The 23,463-nt window shown below is 36.8% G+C and overlaps 1 protein-coding gene across 4 annotated transcripts in view; it reads left to right on the top strand.

Moving 5' to 3' along the window:
• nckap5l (NCK-associated protein 5-like) overlaps window positions 1–23,463 on the top strand; it is a 368,519-nt gene that overhangs the window by 277,842 nt on the left and 67,214 nt on the right. For all 4 annotated transcript variants that reach the window (XM_052032844.1, XM_052033103.1, XM_052032935.1 and 1 more), the window contains 5 exons: window positions 3,196–3,300; window positions 12,242–12,430; window positions 13,264–17,156; window positions 18,607–18,784; window positions 21,451–21,594. In XM_052032844.1, the coding sequence (XP_051888804.1) occupies window positions 3,196–3,300; window positions 12,242–12,430; window positions 13,264–17,156; window positions 18,607–18,784; window positions 21,451–21,594 (4,509 nt within the window). The remainder of the gene's footprint in view (window positions 1–3,195; window positions 3,301–12,241; window positions 12,431–13,263; window positions 17,157–18,606; window positions 18,785–21,450; window positions 21,595–23,463) is intronic.

Here is a 23,463-nt window from a genome sequence, read left to right on the forward strand (position 1 = left end):
TGCAATAGAAGATGGCATTTTCATTATAGTGGCAGCAGCCTGGCAATGAACCTTTTTATTGATTTTTTTTTAGCTTAAAGGATTCAATAGGCTACTATGAACACAGCTGAAATCCTTCATCACTAATCTTTAGGAGGGCAAATCCAACAATAGCAGTGGAACTCTTAGAAGCAATCGCAGGTGATTGAACTGTAAATGTCCATCCATTTTGCAACATCATACTGCTTACAAGAAAAGCATAGAAAAATGCACTTTGGAGGAATTTCTTTCCAATCAAAGAGAAGACAACAGTAGACATTTCTGAAGGAATTAATTGAGCACACTAAACTTGGAGTTGATGGTTATAGTGAGAGTTTTGTGTAAATGTAATAAAATGGCATTGAGAGCATTAACTTTTAAAATGCATACTATAAACGTTCAGTTATTAGAGGTCAATTTTAATTTAGTGATTCACAGTGTTGTATCATTGGGACATTTTGCATGTTTTACTTTGTTATCCTAATTACTTAATGTATTTTATTTTTTGTTCACTTACTCTACTTGCTTGTGTTTTGCAGCTATGTATTTGAAATTAACCAAGGGGAAAATAAGTTTAAAATTAAACTGGTTCACATACTTGCAATGTAGCAATTTTCAGAACATCCTTATCCAGGCTTTAATTGTAGATATGGTGACTTCAAGGTATAATCATAATATTGGATAATGTTGTCTTTGCCGTTATTTCAATGTAAAGCAAGTCTGAATTTCTTTTAATAAACTGGTTGCCACTGAATAATTTGTAAATAAAATTCATGTTATTACAATATCTTAAGCTTCTAAAGAAGCCCATTTTTACCGTCAGTTATCAATGTGCTTTTATGGGCCCTGTGAACCCTTTCAGTTAGCATTGCTCATCCTAACTAAATCGAACCGCTAAGCACTAAACAGTCAAATGAGGCAGTCCACCAGTGGATAACAAAAGTCCTGAAATTGCAGGAATGGGATCACTTACAGGCTTGGTCAGAGAGACTAAACATTAGGAACAGGAATAGTCTATGCAGCTTTGTAGGTTTGCTCCACTGTTTTCTAAGGTAATAGCTGACCTATAGCTCAGCACTGCTTCCTGTAAGGATATATCAGTAATTCTTGCCCCAACAGCAGCCAAGGAAATAGCAGCAACACTTTGTTTCTCTGATGAAAGATCTGAATGGTTACAAGGTTGTAGGAATCCTGGGATTTTGAACTCTCCCTACGGGTGATCTGATACTCTCAGCCAGGCTTCATCGGAACATCTCTCTGTAACTTACAAGGACTTGCATCATGCAGAGAAGCAGGAGGTTTGCAATAAGAAGAGTCCTTAAGATATCTTTGATATGCTTGGGTTTCAGAAATGAAAACTAAAATTGGTTATGATGAAAATCCAACATTAAAACAGCAAATGTTGGAAGGACAGGGAAGTTCCATGAGTGGGGAAAAAAATTGTAAGGTTTTGAGTAGGGACCTTTTCCTGAAAATTCATTGTGTGTATTTTTTTTCCATTTATCAGGGGCAAGGGAATTGTTCTTTATCAGCAGTGCAAATTAGTCAAGCTGAAAAGTTGATTCACCTGCTTTCTGGTATCAAATTTCATCTCCCACATTTTATAGTTTTTTTTTGGTTTGATCATTGATCATCTGAGTGATTGTAAGAATTCTCCAGCATTGTTTTGTAACAGGCCAAAGGATAAAGATTAGCTGCTAACTTGTATTTTCTTGATGATGTAAATGATTTATCTGATAGCATTGTATAATTTGATAGCATTGTATTAAACTATGAAATCATATTAGCAAACTACAATAGACTTTGAAGCACGATTATGGGTTAAAGTAATAGTGCTCATGCACAATTTCAAATCAGTTAATTGTTATCTATGTTCAGCGAAGCTAATAATAAAACATGTAAATTTGCTCGAGCATGTAGCCAAGCTAAAGTGTCTTTACAATATTGTGATATCAATATTTATATTGACCTTGTCTTTTATGATATTTAAAATAACGAACTTGTTTAATAAGGCCTTTGAAAAACATTGACAATTAGTGTAAGGATTATGATTCGTAAATCAGTATTGGTTTACCAGTCCCTTGTGTGTCATTGAACTAAATAATTGAGTACATAATCAAATAATGTGCAAATATTCCTGTCCAATATTTTTTGAGTCTCCAGATCCCCAGTGCAATTATTTTCCTTTTGTATTAATTATCTTAACAGATGACATTAATGACTTTCACTTAAAACTCTTTGGAAGGAAATGCTGTGAATGAAAATGATGTTCAAATTTGCCTTTAGGAACTGAAAATAACACTTATCTAATTGGTCCTACATTTAACACTGTCAAAATTTTGCTATATCAAGTGATTGGTGATCAAATAAATCATTCAACAAGCCTTCATCCTTAGTGTTCTTGTTACACATGCAAAATTTTTGTTTAATTTTTTGAAAGTACACATTATTCTTTTCATCAAAAGACTAGACTTAAATTCAATTTATTTATAATATATTTCCTTAACAGTGAGCAGCATATTTTGTAAACTGATGGACATCCATATGGTACCTCAATCATAAGAAAACATTCAAAAAGAATTGCTGCCCAAATGCAGCTTTTACAACTGGCACACACTGCAGGGTTCTTTGCATTTAGTTATTTGCCAATTATAAACTTCTGATAAATTAAGTCTTTTACTTCAGTAATGTTTTCCCTTAACTATTAAATGTGTATTTTGAAAATGATGTATAGATTTACTTTTTTTGGAAAATAACGTATCACAATAGTTTTAGTCAGGAGTTGTGCAGTTCGTTGAAATGTCACTTTATTTGTATTTTTACACACTTGAAGAATTTGGGCAGGCATAACTGCAGTTTTTTTATATATACAGAGTCAATTGAGGAATTTAGTTGTACATTTAATAAAATTACAATTATCAATCTTTTTGCAAATATGCTTTACTATCTGACTTCAAAAGATGTGACACAAATTATGACTGAAGAGTGGATCCATTCCAAGCCCAATTAATATTTTAATCATGTTTGATGCAAACATGCTTTTTTAATGTTATATTTACAACCTAAATAAATTATTAAATCAACATGTATTCATTTAGAAGGACACAAAACTAGAAAAAAATCCTAACATTTTCATTTTAATTTTCTTTACTGAAAGCTTTGTCAATTATTTTGCAGAAACTTCACTCACGGATTGTAGATCTTTCATCAGGGGACCTCTTCTCCAATGCAGAGAGGAACAGACATCCAATCAAGTCAAAAAGTACAGACACTCAAATTCACGTGAGTTATTTTCTTTCTTAGAATCTTTCTCTTCCTGTGAGGTATATGTCCAGTTCTTTTGTCAAAGCTCTTTGTCCTGGCTGAAAACTAATGCCCATCCTTAAAAACATTACCAGAGAAGTGTATTAAAAAGCACTTTCAGTGCTCCACTCTACAAATGTTTTATGAAATGCAATACCATATTCCCAGCTGATAGAATAAGCAGAATGTGTCACATTGTAGGAAAAGGAATAAATCTCAAGTCATTTCCCCAAGATACCTTTTTGGTATTGATTACATCTCAGTGTCTCTGAGAAAAGGGCAGGAGCTTTTTATTAAAGTCCATGTACCACATTACTCATCATATATTTATGATATATTATGTACGAACTTTTAAAAATTCATGTACTCTGCAATTTTTGACAAAGGCAGGGATTTTCAGACATGACGGTTTTTTTTCAGTGGAGGCTTTAGTTTTACATCTAGTTTAATATGAAGTCTTAAAACACGTGGAAACAAAACTAATTTGCTAAAATATACATCTGAGGAGAGGTTTTGGTTTATCGACAGCAAGGTTAAAATCTAAATTTTCCATCAAGTTGGCTGCAGAAGATTTTGGAATGTTCATGTAATAGTTGAATATTCTAAATCAATTTTGGACAGAAATATATTTAACTATCATTTTAAATAAACAAGATATACTTCTAAACATTTGCATTTACATCTTACATTCTAAGAGTATAAATGAACCTGTTTGGTAGCTCATATCCTTGAGATTCCTGTATCAATGGATGGTAACAAAATCAAAAAACAGTTCTTTCCTACAGCACAATACATTATAATGCCAGAGATCTTCAACTGACCAGCAAGCTGCCTGAGCTTATCTATCACCTATCCTGGGAGCACATTCTTTCTTGGTATGTGCCCCCAAGTTCAGTTTTCTGCTGGGCAGCCACATCTCAATTGATCGAGAGATCCAATATAGCTAAGGAACTCTCTGATCATGTCAGGTTCCACCCTAGAATTTTATTCTGTGCTAATTTTACTTTTATAATATCTAATATATTAATTATAACCCACAATAAATTATTATAAGCTAATTAAGAAGTTACAATTGATAGCTGTAAAGCTTTCTCCCTTGTATTTCTGTTGGTTAAAGTTTATAATTATATTACAAAAAAAGGATGTAAATGTGGTTGCATGCACTAAACTTGACTTCATTTGAACCAAATTTCAGAAATTGAGTACTCATATATCCATTATTCTGTTGTGTGTTCAGTGAAAGTGGCCAGGGATGTATTTCCACCCCATAATTCTTGCATTCTTGGAAGGAAAAGTAAACAATCTAAAAAGTATTACTCTTTTCATTAGACCTGAGTTCAGTTCAATCAGGCTGAAATCTCATCTACTGAGTTATGATTGCTATCCTATTACTGAAGGCAAATGTAAAGTGCCAATATGCACTATATCCAAGATAGTGCCATTGTTGACGCGGCATGAAGATGAATGGTAGTGCAGTACAGAAGCTACTTTATGCTAAAAATTGAGCTAGATCATAAACCGGAGTTACTTTTTTTCTGTAGAAACACCAAACTTATTTCATTTTCATGCAGTTTATAGCAGATTCATTGTTTCCAGAAGCTATAACTGTGTACTTTTGCAGTACATATAATTTTGGGAATCATTGGAAATAATTTGTCACATAAGTTTGGAGATTCTAAAGTAAGCAAACACTATGAGCTATATTACACAAATAATGCACAAGAATCATCTAATTAAATTATTGTAATTTGCTGTACCTCTCCATATTGAGGCAGCAGGAATAAACTGTTTTTTTAATCAAATCAAAGAATCCAAAGTAACAAGTAATTTCCTTGACATCCATCAACCATTGGCAGTCATAAATTCCTTGACCTAGAAATTGCTCCACATCATTTTTTGGGGGGATTAAAACAATGTTGTGGTTCACACTAACACTGTTTGTGAAAGTCACATAAAGAACAAGAATTTCAATTGGAAATTTTACAGAAGAACATTGTCTGATTTCCTTGTCTAACCCCATGCTGAAGCTGACATTGTCAGTTCCAGTGTAGTATCACTGACTGACACATGCAAGTACTTGCAGTTGATTTAATGCAACACAGTACATCCAACCTTTGCAGGCAGCTCTGAAAGGAACAGACCACTGTACAGGCAGTACTCTTTCTGTTACAGGGGGCTGTTGTCAATGGATGATGCAATGATGAGAATGGGGTATGACAGTGCTATTCGGGGTGTCAGAAAAATTGGGATAAGCTAATGAGGAACAATAACTGCAGGACCACTATACTTTGTTTATGTTGAGTACAGTATCTCTCAAGGATCATGGGATTCTAGATCCAAGATTCAGGGAGAAAATAGTTCCTCCGTGATGACATGAGTTCATAAGTTCATTCTATAAACGCTTGCAATTTGCAAAGCTTTCAATGCAGTTAAATGCCCATTCCCTTCTGCCTGCTCCAGTGGGCTGAAGGAAAAGTAAATGACATCTACTTGACTATGGAGTCTGGGTGACCTCCCCAATGCAGCAGTGAGAAGCAACCTTTGAGATATGTCAGAAACTAGCAGAGGGAGCCTCAAATAATTTTGAGGTCAGGAAGCTGACCATACTCATGACCCAAGCTCCTTGGGCAAATCCATCAAGGCATAAATATGCGGTTGTATTTGAATCCATATAAGTTCAGATATCTCACTAAGGGCAAAGAATGCAGTTTAAGTGCTGGCGTCTTAAATAACCATTTTCAAGGGAAACAGGCTTGGTGAAAGCTGGTTATTTCGTGAATAAATAAGACCTGTTTTTCCGACAACTGAGCCTGAAAATCTCTCTGCAAATGAATTTTGCCATTTTGAAGTAACTTGTGGAGTAATACGTTGGCAATAAAAAAGGACTAGGGAGAATGTAAACTCCACCGAAAAAGGCAGAAATGGATTTCTTTACGGGTGCTAAGAAACTCAGAAAAGTGTGCAGACTTGCTGTGTGAACCTAACTTTCAATGCTGATATTTTTGGAGTCTTGAGAAGAAATTTCTTGCCCACAACAATGTAATGAACCACTCTCAAAGTGACAGAACCTTGGGCATAAGTTCTCAGGGTGCATTAAGGCTATACAGATTGAAGTCTTCCAAAATTTGGTTTACTTAAAGGCAGTGGAGATGAAAACAGATTGCATGGCCAGATGCTACTTTAGAGCATTTAGCACAAGTGACCATGGATGAATTTCTACCTCTATTTTTTTCTTTCTTCAGTAAATGTCGGTGTTTATCATTAGTTTTGAGTATTCAATTTAAAATTATGCATTTAAGAATTATTTAACTAAATGTTTTAATCCAGATAGATCTAAAAATTGAAGAGTTATTTTGATTAAAAACGGTATGGATTTTGAAGAATGCTCTCGGAACTTGTGATGGAGTATGTTCCAAATTACTCTGCCACTTTTATTCTCTTGTTAGACTGCTATTTATGAATTGAATAGTGGTATGGCAATATAAACAGCATTTATAATTAAAAAATAAATAGTATTGTGGTTGTTGTGAAAATGAGATTATCAACACTCACTGTTCATAAGGAGTAAATTAGACATGAACATCCAACATCCGCAAATGTTAACTTAAATGCTGGAATCAGGACTGCTTTCCAGACTGTCCTGCTCCTCCACAAGCTTTATTGTGGCTTGTTGAGAGACTTACAGGGAATCATATTTTTTCTTCCTGTCTCTTTCATTCAATCCCCTTTTTTCCTGTCTCTTTACTTTGCTCTCTATCTTGTGATTTTACACTGAATGCACTATTTTATGAATTTATACTACCTGGTTAAGACTCTGTTGATCTCATTAAGGATTCTTAGATCTGATTGAATAAGGAGACACACCAAAGCACTCACTGTTTGCACAGATTACAAATTCAACTATGGAGGGTATTGCACTGTTCTGATTCTCTAACAGCAACCAAAAAGCCCATAGAAACTTTGGGGTGAACAGTATGTGCCTTTGTTCACTGCTGGCTGTAGAATCTAGCCCATTCAGTGGTATCTGTGAATGACAACTGTAAATAACTCAAGTAATAGAATTTGTTTCACCATTTTATAGCTGAATATAAACACAGAGGAAAATAATAAACTGAAGCAATGCAATGACTCCTCTGTAAAAACACAATCATATCTAATAATCTTAGTAATTAGAGGTGTCATAGTTCTGTGGCAACACAGTCTCTTCTTGAGGCTTCTCAGAAACAGATGAATACCTCTGAATGTCTCTTGATTTATTCTTTGCCCATCTTTGTTTCTTGATGAGCATGTTTGACATATGTTCATGTAACACCAATCCTTACAAAGGAATGCAAAAAATATGTTTCACCTTTCAAGTGATTTTCATTAAATTAAGGTTATTATTGCACTGCAGCAGGTTGTTTGAGACAGGTTACTTTGGTTTCGGATGCAGCCAGGCGGAACTGCTATTACATTGCCTGTCTCTGGCCAGACTGAAATGGTAACAGGGTGAGTTATGCAAGTGCCTGAATGCAGATTTCACCAAACAGTTAAAATATGCACATGTTAGAATATGGAAGTTAGAAAATCTCTACTTTCTTTAAAATAAAACAAAGCTAGGTGGAATTGCAAAGTGCTCTGTGCCTCTGCACTTTGCAGTCCAGATACTGGGCATACGTCAGAGACATTGCATCTCACGGAGTCTCACTTTGCTCCCTTGAAACAGGCTGCTGACTTACGTGATCACTGGGAATTAATTTTTGGCTGTACACTTTTGCTGAACTGAGAGTGAGAATACAGCCTGAAATTTGGGGGAAAAAAATCACTTTTTAGAAAAATAATTTGTTCTGTTCCTCCACCCTTTTTATTTTGTATTCTACACACAATTATTTCGAAAGGGTTTAGAGAGATACCTACTGAAAATGCCTAAGGCAATGCCATCATGGTGTAGACAGGTAATGGTTCCTACATGAACCTTGGTGTTTATAGGTGACCACCAGAAGTTAAGAAATCAAGATCCCAACGTTGTGCACTTGAATTATGTAGTATCCTGGATTCTGTTCAGAGAGCAAATATATATTGTGAGCATCTGTAGACTTGGTTTAATTAGAGAGTTAGATATACCCAGTTCCCCACCAAATTTTAGAATGTACGATGTAACTGATCTCTCTTAGTCAGCTTGGAAAGGTCTGAGAACATGTAGGTTCAGATTGTGTTGAGGCATTGGTCACATTGGACACATTGCATGTAAAAGGTGGATAAATGAGCTCAGGATTGCTGGGATCTAGCCTGCTCAAGTCAGGAGAGATGTAGTTTCGATTGTTGGGAAAGATAGATCCATTTATTAAATCTTCAATCACATTTTTCTCTAAGCATCAATTATTTTTTTCTGGGTAATCTGGCATTTCTAGCAATATTTTCTTTCAAAGTCCTTTCAAGCTACTGTCGTAGAATCGCAAAGACTTACACAGCACAGAAACATACCGATCAAGGTGCCTATCTAAGCTAATCCCATTTGCACTTATATCATAGCCACAATTCCTAAAGGGGTTCCAGCTGGGCTGAATGATTTGTGTGAGGAAGCTAATAAATATACCAAAAAATGCAAGTGTCAGAGTACTTGAAGTATATTGTTCACATTAGAATATAGAACAGTACAGCACAGGAACAGGCCCTTTGGCACATGCTGTCTGTGCTGACCATGATGCCAAATTAAACTAATCCTATCTCCCTGCACATGCCTTGTGTCCCTTCATTCCTTGCATGTTCATGTGTCTGTCTAAATGCCTCTTAAATGCCACTATCATGACTGCTTCCACCACCAACCCTGGCAGGGTGTTCCAGGTAACTACCGCTCTCTGTGAGAAAAAACTTGCCCTGCATACCTCTCTTAAATTTTCCCCCTTCATCATAATCACCGGCCTTTTTCTCCCACCTGAATTTGAAATGGCAGGGTCTTCTTTACCACTTCTGCTTCACAAGACACTCTCCCTCTAAGTCAACCTTAAGCTATAGAATGATCTGCAGGCAATATTTCAAACAGGGCTGACTTTTCATGCCAGAAATCTTTAGGTTAACAGATCTTTTTAAGCCATCCTTTAGACATCTGCTGTATTGCAAGTTTGCAGTGCACATATGAATCAAAAAATTGTCAGTGTAAGCCCACAAGAGGAAGCAATGTCGTGGTGTTTATAATGATCCTGTTCAGCTTCAACAGGGCAGGATTTTTCACTGAGTGCCAAGTTTCACTGTGTAAGTTTTGCTGATGACAGTCATGCATGCATTAAGATTTGTCACATCATCCTTCTGGCTGCCATGAAAAGAAAGAGTTTCCTCCCAATTAATGTTTAGACATTATCTTGTCTCTGAAATATCCTTATGCAATGATTCAACTGAGGATTAATTTCAGTGTAAGTGCTTTCATACTAAAATATCTTTTTAAGTCTCCCAAGGGCACCTGCATGTTACACAGCCTGGTGATGTTCTTCATTGTGTAGCAAATCACACTGTATAAACTATTAGGATAAAATTACTGGAGGGGTTTCCCATTAAGAGACCCGGGTTAACTGAAACATCCTTGACTCCTTATGCCCCAAGAAGCCTCATTACAACAGAGGAGTACATTGGTGTTGAATCCTTGGCCTCCAAGTAAAGAAGTGGAGCATCAAGCTTTACAAATGTGAAAAGCTGGTTGTCGCTGTGTCCTATCACAAGATATTGCACAGTGGAAGAGCACATTCCCCTGTGCTTTCATCATGATACCAGCATAGTTCATCTTTCCAGCCAAGCATCTGATTTGGTCAAGCAAACACCTACCTTCCCTAAACATCAGCCTCCACCACCCTCCTCACCCCTGTGACATTATGGACCAATTCTCTGCTCCTCTGCCACAACAACAACTAGACTTTGGATACTACTTGACATGTTGCTGCCTTTCTAGATGTTGCATCTAAGCTATCCCTGCTGGATAATGCTTCCTATGAACTGTTAGCTGATTTAAATTAAGGAAGGGTCTCCCATTGGGCAGTTCAGTGTAGCCCCATATGGTTGTGCCTAAACCATGACCATCTTGATATCAATTTTACCAATATTGTATCTTTTTCTCTGGTGTCATTATGATCCGCACCAATGAGCCAGTTACTGTACTCCAGGCTTGGATGTTTTTGTCCTTGTAATGCGATTCTCATTTTAAAAAATCTAGGACAAAGTCCACAGGCCAATCCCAGAAGTAGGTTAGATTGAATGAGCATTAAATGAATTTCAGATATGTTAATACCTAGGTGAATATATTTTCTTAGGTTTCTCAGGAGGCTAAAAAATGTCAATTTCATCTTGGGGAAAGTAGAGAAAGTTCACAAAAGAAGTAAAAAAACTCAAATGTCTGACATGTGAAACAAATTCAGAAACAACTGGAAATGCAGCCAGTTAGTTAGCCTCTCTAATAAAGGATAGCAACAACTTCATGCTCCTAATGTAACAAGCATGTCCATAGTGCTTCATAGGATTGTGATTAAAAAAAAATGACGCTGAGATTTATAAGGAGATCTTAGTTTAGTTGATCAAATATTTAGTCAAAAAGTTAGGTATTAATGAGTGTCTTGGTGAATCAAGGAGTAGTGAGATATAAAGGCTTAGTCAGGGAATACCAGCACTTCGAGCCTTGGAGCTTGTTATGCCACCAATAATTAAAATTGAGCAAGATCAAGGTGTTGGAGGGAATTACAGAGGGGGGATTGCCGAGGACATGGAGGTATTTGAAAATAAAGATTTTAATGTTAAAATGAAGGCATTGATTAATTGAAAGCCAATGGAAGTTAGTAAACACAGGGTGATTGGTAAATAGAAAGTGGCGTGAGTTAGGACACAGGCAACAGAGACTTGGATGTCCTCAAACCTGGAAGGCTGTTCAGGAATACTTTGAAATAGAAAAGTCTCGAAACAACAAAGGCATGCTTAAGAATTTCAGCAGCAGCTCAATTGAGGTGTGGCTGAGTAGGCCAATGTTGCAGGAGTGGAAATAATCGAACGCAGTGTTGTGTGACCGTAACTCGGGATCTAATGTGAGACCCAAGTTGTCAGCAGTGTGGTTTAGGTGCAGACAGTTGCCAGGGATAGGGAGAAAGTCTGTCCCAGAAGCAAACATGTTGGTTTGTTTTTCCACTCAAAGAGGATTAAACAAAGATTTTACAATCTGCAAAAGCATCCAGAAAATGACAACAAAGGTCATTGAAATCTAAACTTTTTAAACTTTTTTTTTAAACTTTATTTATACAGCACGGTAACAGGCCCTTCTGGCCCAATGAGCCCGCACCGCCCAGTTACACCCAGGTTAACCTACTAACTCGTACGTCTTTGGAATATGGGAGGAAACCCACACAGACACACAGGGAGAACGTACAAACTCCTTACAGACACCGGCGGGAATTGAAGCCCGATCGCTGGCGCTGTAATCGCATCACACTAACCACTACGCTACTGTGCTGCCCTGTTAATACTTCAGCTGTAACATCTTTCAAAATTGGGTCAGGATCCACACTCACAGCGTTAACACTTCTTTCTCCCCACCTCCCTGTGGATCTTTTATTTATTTATAACATTTTCTGATTGTCTCTAATTAGGCTAAAGCACCACAATTAAAACATCACAATGGAATGATTTAATGTTTATTTAATGGACTAGAATCAAAAGTAAATAATGGAAACAGAATGAGAAAGTACTGGAGGGTAGGATATACTATAAGGATCAACGTGACTTTTGTTTGTAACAAGAAATGAAAGGAAGTTCTTCAAAAACTTGCGTCAAACTGAAATAAATACAATATTTGCTCGTGTATTAGAAGTAACAGATCAACTGAAAATGTAGACAAAATGCTTCTACGTTAACTATGTATGAGAAGAGGAGCAGTTCCAGTGTGACAAGTATTCCACTTTTGTATTAACAGGAAGCTCATCCAAACACACCATCAAACGTATCTGTTTTAAAGTGTCAGAGTCAATTAAATCTGACAGTACCTAGCCAACTTTATCCCAGGAGCAGCTGTAGCAGCAGTGAACTCTCTATCTCAAGTGCCTGCAGTGAACATTCAAGTGGCTCCTATACTTGGAATGAAGGAAGGACATGCAGTAAAAGGGTACAGTCTAAGTCCTATTAACTGAACTTCATTTGACCACCATCTTTCAGGAATGTCATTGCATTTAGCTGATAATAAAATGCTCTGAAGGCCAATAATAAGAATAATCGACCAATAATACTTAAAGATTGACTCTTATTAGCACATTGGGAGTGAAACTATTGCCTGCCCCCCTGCAAATTGGAGAGATTGTCCAAATCTAAGAGATGGGACTATCTGCATGGCCAAAGGCTATACAATTACACTGACGCCACCTATCTTGAACCTTTGGTGGAATGTTGGACTAGAATTATATCACTCCAACAATGGAAAGGAGTCCCAGGAACACCAAAAGAATGGTGATCTTTCCTGGTTTTGTACTCCTGGTGAAGCAAACGGGGCCTGGTAAGAGAGAAGGAGCATCATGTTATTGGATAGAAAATCAACTTACTATCTCCCCTGCCTAAAAATAGCTACAGACAAAAGATAGAATGGAATCCTATTAGAGCTGAGTTCTGTCCCAAATTCTGGCAATTGGTGCACAAATTATCTGCTCTCCAAGTTTGATCGGCCAAAGAATTTTAATGTCTATTTGCCAAGCACAAACAACTTATTAATGAGTGAGAGCATAAACACATGCTTACACATGACCCCCATTGAAAAGTAAAGAGAATACAAAAAAACGCTGCTTTACTTGGGTAAATATCTTTTGTTTGTTCATTAATGCTTAATTTGAATTTGAAGGATAAGGAAAGTATTCTCCATTGTCACATTCTAAGGATATTTGAATCAGTACCCTGGTTAGAATATTTATCCGAATTATTCCTAAAGTTTTGTTTTCTTTTCACTTATAGTCCTCTCTAAACTGGGAAACAAGACTCAGCATTGGCTCCTCACTTCCCAGCAACCTCTCCAGTCCTGCAGACGAACTACCTCCCACTCGAGAAAAAGAAAGCCACATCCTGGAAGGATTAAAGAAACTTCAAAAGAAAAAGCCTTTCTTGGAACCACCTTCAATTGTGTCAAAATGGGCTTACAAGGATTGTATGAACTCCAATGAAGGAATTTATTCACTTGGCCTAAGGTGTCGGAATCGCAATAAGAGTAAAAGTCAAACACCTTTCAAGGCTACTAATAAAACAGTATGCTTCGATCAAACTAAACCATTTGAGTATGATTCTGATTCACATGATGATGTAGAGGACGACTGTACGGCAATCGTAATAAATGAAGTGCCAAGTAAAGATTGCAAATCATTCTGTAAAAAGCTAACACACAGTATTTCTGATAGTCTGTTTGATTGGGATCACAATGTTTCAGAAAGGCTCACACATCTAAGCTCCAGAGAAAAGCCTGAAAAGCTGACTAGTTTTGTCACTAGTTTTCAGTCAAGTGATAAGCTTTGTGCAAGCAACAAGTTGCCTGCAGCAAAACTGCAGTTTAATTCTACCAAACTACACTATAAAGATTTAACTATCCAGCTATCTGACACTGAAGATATTGAGATTTTGGATGAACTGCAACTGGAAAACACTGAAAAAAGAAATTCCTCTGAACTTATATCAAGTTTGTTAACTGACAAACAGTCAGTGAGTCATGCAAACCCACTCAGTTGTAAAAAAACATTCTTCTCATCTGCAGATAAAGATGAAGGCCATTTTTCACCTTGCTTTGACAATAATCCAGAGACTTCGAATTTACTGAAAGATAACTGTCAAGCAACCAAGTTTGTGAAAGCATCATCTGAAGAATGCATCACAATAGTGTTTGATGCTGAAGATGGCCAGCCAATTAGGTTTAATTCCCAGCAGACAGCAAGTGTCACAGTGTCTTCAAATCAAATTTCTCATCCAAATGCTTCAGATGGGAATTGCCAGCAAACTGTTTTTGCAGTTGAAGACACTGGACTGGCGCCTCAAGGACTGATCACTTGTCAACGAGGAAGTGATGCAAGGAATTATACAGTTTTAGAGTCACTTCAAGGTCACATGGAGCAAAATCCTTTAGAACATCCTAAAGTCAACAAGAAAACATTTAGTTCTATTGTTCATACAGATCCTGAAAAGTCTGAAAGGCCATTATCTCAACACAGTCTTCAACAACAAACAATATTGAAGCCGGCTTGTAGCACAACTTATAAATCAAACTGTGTACCTTCTCATTCTATCCAAAAGTCACACCTAACCAAAATACCCAACAAAGGTAAAAGCTCATCACAAAAACCCTGTAAAATAAATGGAAGTGTTTCTCCCAGTTTGCCTTCCCCACCTGGTTCTCTTAACCAAGACAAGTCTCCATCAGCTGTGAAATTTTCTAAATATTTAAAAATGCCAAATGTTAGTATTAATAATGGTGTGAAAAATGATACCAACATTCCAAAAGGCAGTTCACCACTTCCTCAAAGCTCCAAGATTGCATTATACAATGAAACAGGAAAGAGTCATTCTGGGATCGTACAAGGATCTTTATTTTCCAGAAAGCCAATGGTGGATCATGGAGAACAGCCCACACGAGATAAATATGACGGCTTGGAGTCGGAGGAAATAAGTTCTCCATCACCTCCACCTCCAGCTCCACCAGGGAGATCCACTTCATTGCTATTTAGACCAAATTGTGAACATTCTCTGAATGTAACTGCAAAATCTGAAATGCCCACGCCTGTTGACACAGATAAGAATGCACCCACATGTTCATCTTTAAAGCCATTGGGAATTACTAGTGCTGCTTCACCCTCTGCTCCATTGACAAAAGAAGCACAAAATCAACAAAACCAGAAGTCCCCAGCAGTGGCTGATTTGAGCAGCTCCCACCATGAAAAAGTTGCATTGCAAAATTCAGCACAACAGTCACAGGAGTCAAATGAAATCTCAAATGATTTGACTAGGATGTCTTTTGAAAAAAAATCTCTGAAAACAAATTGCGCAAATACTTCATCAATGCACATTCAACCTTGTCCTCAAGCAGCTGCTAAAATGATTAGAAGTTTAACATGCAATCATGCAAACCAAAAAGATCCCTCTCTTCAAAACACATTTTCTGCCAAAACAGAGCAATTATGCGAAAATGACTTGACGATACAATGCACACCATGTAATGTTTTATCAGCATCATCACAGTGCCATGTACCAAGCAAAAATGAACTCTCAGCTCAACCACAGCATTACCAGTCTCCATCTATTTCTAGTGATAAGCAGACAATCTTTTCATGCTTTGAAGAAAAAAACCCCAAAACTCGTGTTCCTGTTGGACTAAAAGTATTCTTGAAATCACCCCCATTATTAAGAAAAAGTTCAACAGTAGCTGGGAAGCATGAGAAAGACAGTGTTAATATCTATTCTAAAGGTAATGTAATTCAAGTAAAATCTGGGCAAATTGATGCATCTGAAAGTATTGAACCTTTGGAAGAACCAAGTTCAGTAGTTAGTAATGAGAACAAAGGTGATCTTAAGGATGCTCCTGTGGTTAAAATAGGTTTTCCTGCAGAACTTGACAGTGAAATGAAATATTGCAGAAACACTGCAGATGGGAATGATGTTAACATGGAAATTAAAGCTTTCAAGAGGTCAATTTCAGTGAATAGCAAACCTTATCTTAAGCCAGCTCTGGGTATGAATGGTGCCAAAGCTCGAAGCCAGAGTTTTAGCAATCAGACTGGGGAGAAGCCTTCTGTTTCACTGGTGGATGGGTCTGGAAAGGTGAGGACACAAATAATTACAAATACAACTGACAGAGGTAATTCCTTGACACGGCAGAACTCAACCACTGCAGCAGAAGCAATGCAAACTAAACCAGCCTGTAGCTCTTCAGCTACCCAAAGTCCTTCAAATTCTCCAAGAACAGTTGATGTTTCCTATGCACGACAGGTATCAAATGGAAGTATAAGTAGCTCAAGTAGCCATCATAGCAGTCCTAGCAAGTTACCCTGTAGAACTCCACCAAAGGGTGATAGCCAGCTTAGTCCTTTAAAGTGTAATGGCAACCAGTCACCTCCTCAGAAAGAAACCAGAAGCCTACCTCTCAGTAATAGGTCAAGTGAGAAAAAGACAAAACAAATTCCACAGAAAGGAAAAAATGTAATGCTGTCTGGATATGAGTCTCAGTCATCACCAAATATGTCTTCTGCAGAAAATCCATGCAAATCACTAAGTCCCTCTGAACTTAATATAGCAAAAGTTGTTAAGAAACAAGAAAATCTCTCCAAAAGGCCTGAAATTCCTGACAAGGTACTCATTCCTCCTCCTGTTTCTGAGACACAATGTAGCATCGAAGCAAAAGTCATGTTGGGAATTCAAGAAAATATGCAGAAGGTGCAAGGACGGGACAAGGTTCAAGTTTCAGAGACTAAACAGAAGACTGGGCCTTCAATAGCCAAGTGGTTTGGATTCCGAAAGAGCAAGTTGCCAGCTCCTAACAGTAAAATGTCTGATGATTCTAAATCCAAAGATGAAAAAAAAGTAACCAAAAGTGGAGCCAGTTCTGGAATCAAACAAACAAAATTAGATAAAAAAAAGGATAAAAGAAAAAATGAAAAAGGATGTGAAAGGGAGAATGATGTCACAAAAAGAGATGCCAGTTATTTCAAAAAGTTAGAAAGTGATTATCCAAGTAAAGGTTCCGTGTTTACACGCCAGGAAACAAACTACAGTAGAAAAATAAGTCTTACGTCCAAACATCAAGGTCCTAAGGATCATAATATTCCCACAAAAGAGTCAACAAATGATCAGTTCATGCAAGAGCTCCTGCACAGGTAATAATCATATTAAATTTAACTTTTGTTTGTATGATATCCCAACTTTTCATGATAATATTGAGGAATATTATTTATCATTTATCATTCTTTATTTCAACTCCACAATCTCATGGATAACAATGAATTTTAGAGTTATATTTCAAATAATTGCAACCTAGATTTGCATCAACTTTTGTCAAGTGAGTTAAGGTCTGCATTGTATGATTCAACAACTAAAGCTCTTTGCTCTTTGACCATTGAAGTGCATTGATACTTCAAGCACATTGAATGTGGGACATCCTGATTCTGTACCATTGTAACTAGGCAGGGGAAGACAATAAATAAATGTTCATGTTAATTGGCCCTCATCAACGCCATTCCTTACAATACCAAGGAGGTATGGTTAAAGTATTGAGCGATTTGTGTGTATTTTCTGACTTATGGACAAAATTGACTTATGGACTTCTGTAAAAATGGAACTTGTTCATAATCCGAGGATAGCCTGTAGCTGATATGATATTGAATTCACCAATTCTGATTTGTACCTCCTTTTCAGTCTTTCCTCTGCTTATTTCCCAATCCTTCAATCCGAATGATTTGGAAGAAACACAACTGTTTTTTCCCGTTTGCTCAGGTTCCAGATTCTCACCTTCCCTTTGCTGCAATATTATCAGCTCACACTTTCAGCAACTTCCCAAGCAAAACAAAACTAAGAACCTAAATGAATAGGAACAAGTTGAACTTACTGCTGTCAGGTGCATTGCTAGTAAAAAAACCTGGGCTATTCTAGTCAAAAAATTGTTTCTAAGGTATTTGTTTCCCATGGATTTAAGCACTTAGTGGTTTGGTTTTCATTCAAGCTCCAGATGGAATATATTTTGTTTGCTTGTACTTGTAAAAACTAAATAATACATCATGCCTTCATCATTTTAAAATGAAATCAACTTTAGTAATCTCATTAGCACCTTTGCTTTTCTTAAATTTTTTTTCAATTCCCTTTAGAAATCCGCAATTGATTCTTCCTCCACTCCCATTTTGGACAATGAATTCTGGATGTAAATATTTAATGGGTGTCTTGTTTTTCTGAAGTTGCCTGTGACTCTTTTACCTAGTCTTTTTCAGAAAATCACATTGTAGTATTTTATGTAGATATGACAGAGGGAGAGAAATAGTTAAAATTATTGCCAACAAAATTACAAGTATTACATTGGCACAGTCAATGTATGAAAGTGGGTTATTCACTGGATTTCCACAACATTCAAACTTCTGTACAGAAATACTTGTGAATATTTTTAACTCAAATTGCAACAGGCAGATTATATTAAGGAGAAGTCAGAAGCATTTATCATTCAAGAGTCTGGAGACAGAAAGATACAACAGGGTTACTTACAACATTAAAATAGAATGAGCAATTGACTGATTGAAGAAGGATGGTCTAATTCATCAGTGGAATCACTTTTACCTGCAGAGTTGATAAGAAGGCAGCTCATCAGAAGGAAAATGGATCAAATCATGTTTCCTGCAGGAACATGTCTAAGGGCAACTCCCATGGCTCTGCATTTCCTAGCAACTCTATCAGTGTTCAGGCAAACCACGGAAAGAATTACAAAATGAAGCCACCCACAGAGATTCAAAATGAAATTCATGTAAGTTTGAGCTCTTTCAGTGTGATATTCTAATAAAAGAAAAGAGTTGTAAATAATCTATCCCAGAGTGATTGTGATGACAATGATTTCACTAAATTTCAATTCAATACACTTGCAAGTATGGTGTTATCCCAATAAATGCCTTTGGCATAATGAGCCTGGAATTAGATATGAACTAGGTTACCAGTGTAAGTACTGTGGAAAAGAGACCAGCTGCCTGATAAGACCACAGCCCCCATCCCATATCTAGAGAGTGTGGTAATATGTTTAACTGGGGTACCCACTTATAACTATATCATAAACATAGCACCTGTCCTGAATGTCCTAAGTGCTCCCTAAATGTAGAATTAGAATGCCCCAAGATCCAGAAAAGTGTAAAAAATAGATAAAGAAAATGGAACTGTCAAATGTTTTAAAGGAAGTGTTATTCTCTCGAGCATCTTCCAAATTTTATTCTATTACAAATAATTGTAGTTTTGTCTGACACCAGCATTACTAATATAACAATTGGGAAGAGGTTCTGATGCCAAAACTTTCACATGGGTGGAATGAATAAATCAAGCAGGAAACACATTGAGTTTCAACACACCTTTGCTATAATTTTCAGTTGCAATTTAATATATATGAGCATTAATTGTTATTCATGCCAATCACTAATGATTGGTCAGATCAGCATTGAGTCATGGTTCATGTACTTCAGTAATTTGGTTCACCAGATCACTCTACTCCAGTTGCTTAGAGTCATGGACAGATGCAGCATGTAACCAGAACCTTTAGTCCATTGGGTCTATGCCAACCATTAAGCATCCATTTTTTATGCGATTCCTATCATAGCCCATTTTATTCTCCATGCGCTCCCAACAATTGCCTACTTCTGCCCCCTCCCCCCTCCCAAGATTCTACTATTCTTCTACACCCCAGGGGCAGTTTGCAGTGGCCAGTTAACCTGCCAACATATATTTTTGGGATGTAGGAGGAAACCAGATTACCCCCAGAAAATCCACAAGGCCACAGGGAGAATGTGCATACTCCACACAGACAGCACCAGGATCATCCCTGACCTCTGGGGAGAGTGAATTTGTGTAGCGTAGCCAGAGAATATCATCTCAGCATTCCCAAGTAGATCTGAATGAGGAATAGAAAAGCAATGTGTGTCTGCTTGACTATTTACAAGGTTTTTCCAAACCATCCTTGAACTGGTCTATATCAATACAATACAGGTGCTGTGCATAGTTTCATCTTTTCTTGCAACAACAATTATTCCAAGAAATTACTCAATTAATTAATTTGACTATGAACAGGCTTTGTTATCTTGTCCTTCACATTGTAAGCAGTTGGACGATGAAAGTAAACTTGTCTTAACTATTTTGTCACACCTGTTTGCAAAGGTTGTCAGTCATCATTCTCAAAGCATAATGGTTGGTTTAGCCAAACTGCCTAACATGTCAGTACCAAAGGAATCTTTTGGTTAAGTTGTTTATTTCAGACTTTACCCAACATGTTGCTGAGGTATATGATTTCATATAACCTACACATTAAAGAAATATTGGGATGGATATCAGAGGTTTTCTGCAAGTCACAGACTTCAGTGCAAGTATGTTCATGTATGGGTGACTCACTGAATGGCAGATGGCACTCACATCTATCACAATACTGCACTGCTGATCTCCACAGGGAGTCCAGCAGTAGGGCCCAGTCTTGCAGGAGTTCCCAAGCAAAATACTGGAAAATCACCTCTCTGATCCTGTGCAAAATCAAGATGGAGACACGAGAGACAGCAGATGCTGAAGCAACACGCAAAACTCTGGAGGAACTCAGCAGGTCAGGTAGCATCTGTGGAGGGAAATGGGCAGTTGACGTTTCCAGATCTTGAACCGAAACATTGACTATTCATTTCCCTCCATAGATTCTGCCTGACCCGTTGAGTTCCTCCAGAGTTTTTGTGCTGTGCCAAGTCGAGCCTGGTGCAGGATTCAAGACCTTATTCATTTCAATGGGGATTCTAGGCCTGCAGATAAGGAGGTAGAGGGATTGATACTTTTAGTTATATTGCTTTAGCTTAGTTTTTAAGTACTTTTAGAATTTTAGCCAAGTGTAAGATGTTTAATACTTTGTTTATCGAGATATTAACTTCATTTTTAATACTTTTTAAATGTCTCTAAAAAGCTATTAAATCATTTATAAATTTCACAGCTGGCAAAACTTTGCCCCCAACTTTGCCACCTGTTGGGGTGTTGTGTGCTGAGAAGGAGGGTTGGGTGTGGTCCCTCTGTGTTATGCTGCCATACCCCAATTGTTACTCAGACCATGCTGCTGTGTCGGACTCACATTACCTGGTCCATTAACTGGAAATGTTTCCTTTATTTCCCATCACTCCAGTAACTTATGAAAAGCATACTTTTATTTCTTAAAAGCTCAATATATGTTGTTAATTCACAAACTATTGAAGTTAACAGACCTTAGTCTTTGGTCAGCATTTCAAGAGGCAATAGCTGAATTCCTTTGTGGTATTTCCTTTTGTCAAATAATACACTAATATCCAAAATGGATGTGTGTTTTAAAATCTTTCAAGTCATTTATGCACTATTTCTATCATAGTTATATAATATTATCTTTAGACATTTCTTAGTTCTTATAACATTTTTGTCTGTTTTCTTTAATTACAGAAGGAGTTGCAAATTGATTCTGAGTGTGTAGGTAGTTCAAATCCACATGAAAATTACGTTGAATTGTGGCAAATGAGTGAATCATCTCCAGGGAAACTCTCTGATTGGCAAGGTTTAAATTACGAGAACCAAGGGAATGAAAAGGTAAACTTCTGCACCCATGTTATCTTCTCCTAATTCTAGGCAACATAATGTTATAAAGATGTGAATTTGCATGGTTTTCACTACTTAACAATGGATAACTTTTCACTAACATAAACTGTGATAGGAACTACTGTCAGTTGTTTAGAAAATATCTCATGTAGTCCATGTTTGTTTCTTCGCTTTGCTGAGTTGAGGAAAAGCATTAAAGTGAGTTTAAAGGATATTGGTAAAATTGTTAATACATTTTGTTCCTGTTCATTGCTGCTCTGAGGATTCCTTGCAGCCCCACTTTTAGATAGGTCATTCAATATGATGGACTAACAACATTCATCAGCAGGTCCTTCATCAATCATCACACAATCACAATCGTATCATCACTAATGCTTGGTATCTCATACTAGCCCCTCAAGATCACTATAATCACATTCTGTAACACAATCCTGTTTTGCAGGGTAGAAGTTGGCATTCTAGTAAATGACATTCTTTGACTCTTGCTGATTCCTGGGATTCACTGCATCCAATTTCAAATTTAAGACATTTGGGTTCTCTGTTATAAATGTGGGCATATGATTTTGGAATCCATCACAGGTTCTGTACAATCCTGTATGCATCCTAAACTATGTTTATTTAAATGTCTTTTCCAAACAATTATTTTGTTCTTTGTTATTAGGCAGCTAAAAATGGTGAGTTAGGCTGCCCTTCAGCTATTTCATGACATTTACAAAGATAAGGACACTAGGATTGAGAAAGGATTATTTTGAGCATGCAAATTCATTCTTACGATGTATTCTTTTTCACTTATGGGATGCACTAAATAATTTATATAAATCAACTAATTTTACTTAACATGTTTTTGGATGCATTTGTGATATCTCTTTTGAGAGTGCAACATTTCTTTCATGTATCTTTAACAACTGCTTTCTCTCAGATACTGAGTTGCACATAATAATCCCTCCTTACCCTTTCACTTTGCTTTAAGTTATAGACATTTAACTAAATAGATATTTAGTTTCTGCAGCAAATTACCACTATTGTTTCTTCTTCAGCATACTTGGGGGGGACTCTACCAAAAATCTGCCAACTGTGCGATATTACTGCCTGTTTTGGGAAAATCAGATTATTCAAATTTCTTTGAGGTATTTCCCATAACTACTTATGAGCATTAATGAGCTATTAGACATTGATGTGACTAAGTATTCACTTGCTAGTTAAGCATTAATGCCTCAGTCTTGTAAGAATATTATAATTGTTTTCTTTAACCAAGTACTAACAAAGACTCATATTTTGAAAGTCACATGTTACAAAACCCACATTTTTACAACTTGTTAGCAGCCTGTAAATTATGGTAATAAGGTTAGTTGGCAGGATTGGATGTTGGGGGTGGGGTTGGAAAATATCATTTGGACTTGGCCCTAATGCAATGGAAAAGTTCTCTAAGGGAAGCCAATGCACAACGTTATGTGAGTTGCATGATAATTAAAGGTAAGACATGTCACTTAATCCATTTTAAATTCTATCCAGAAAGTTCCTGATTTTTTTTCTACTTTAACATCTAATTATTTCCTAAAGGAATCCAAAGTTCTTCCCATGTGTAATGAATGTCATTGCATTGATACTACATTTATCTTCTTTAAAAAAAACTGTCCTATGTACTGAAATTTGGGTTAAAGTGGTATAATTTTCTAAACTTTTCCATTTCATTAATTATAATACTTTTGTGTAAAATCATCTCTTGCATATCTCCTTCCTGACCAGAATGCCCAGTTTCTCCAGCTTATCTTAAGAACACAGACTAGAGGCATAAGAAATCAGTCCCATGGCTCTTCCCTCTAGTGTTCCTTTTGTGGATCGAAGTTCATATCCGGATGC

Source organism: Pristis pectinata, chromosome 1 (assembly GCF_009764475.1).
Source record: "Pristis pectinata isolate sPriPec2 chromosome 1, sPriPec2.1.pri, whole genome shotgun sequence".
Taxonomy (NCBI): domain Eukaryota; kingdom Metazoa; phylum Chordata; class Chondrichthyes; order Rhinopristiformes; family Pristidae; genus Pristis; species Pristis pectinata.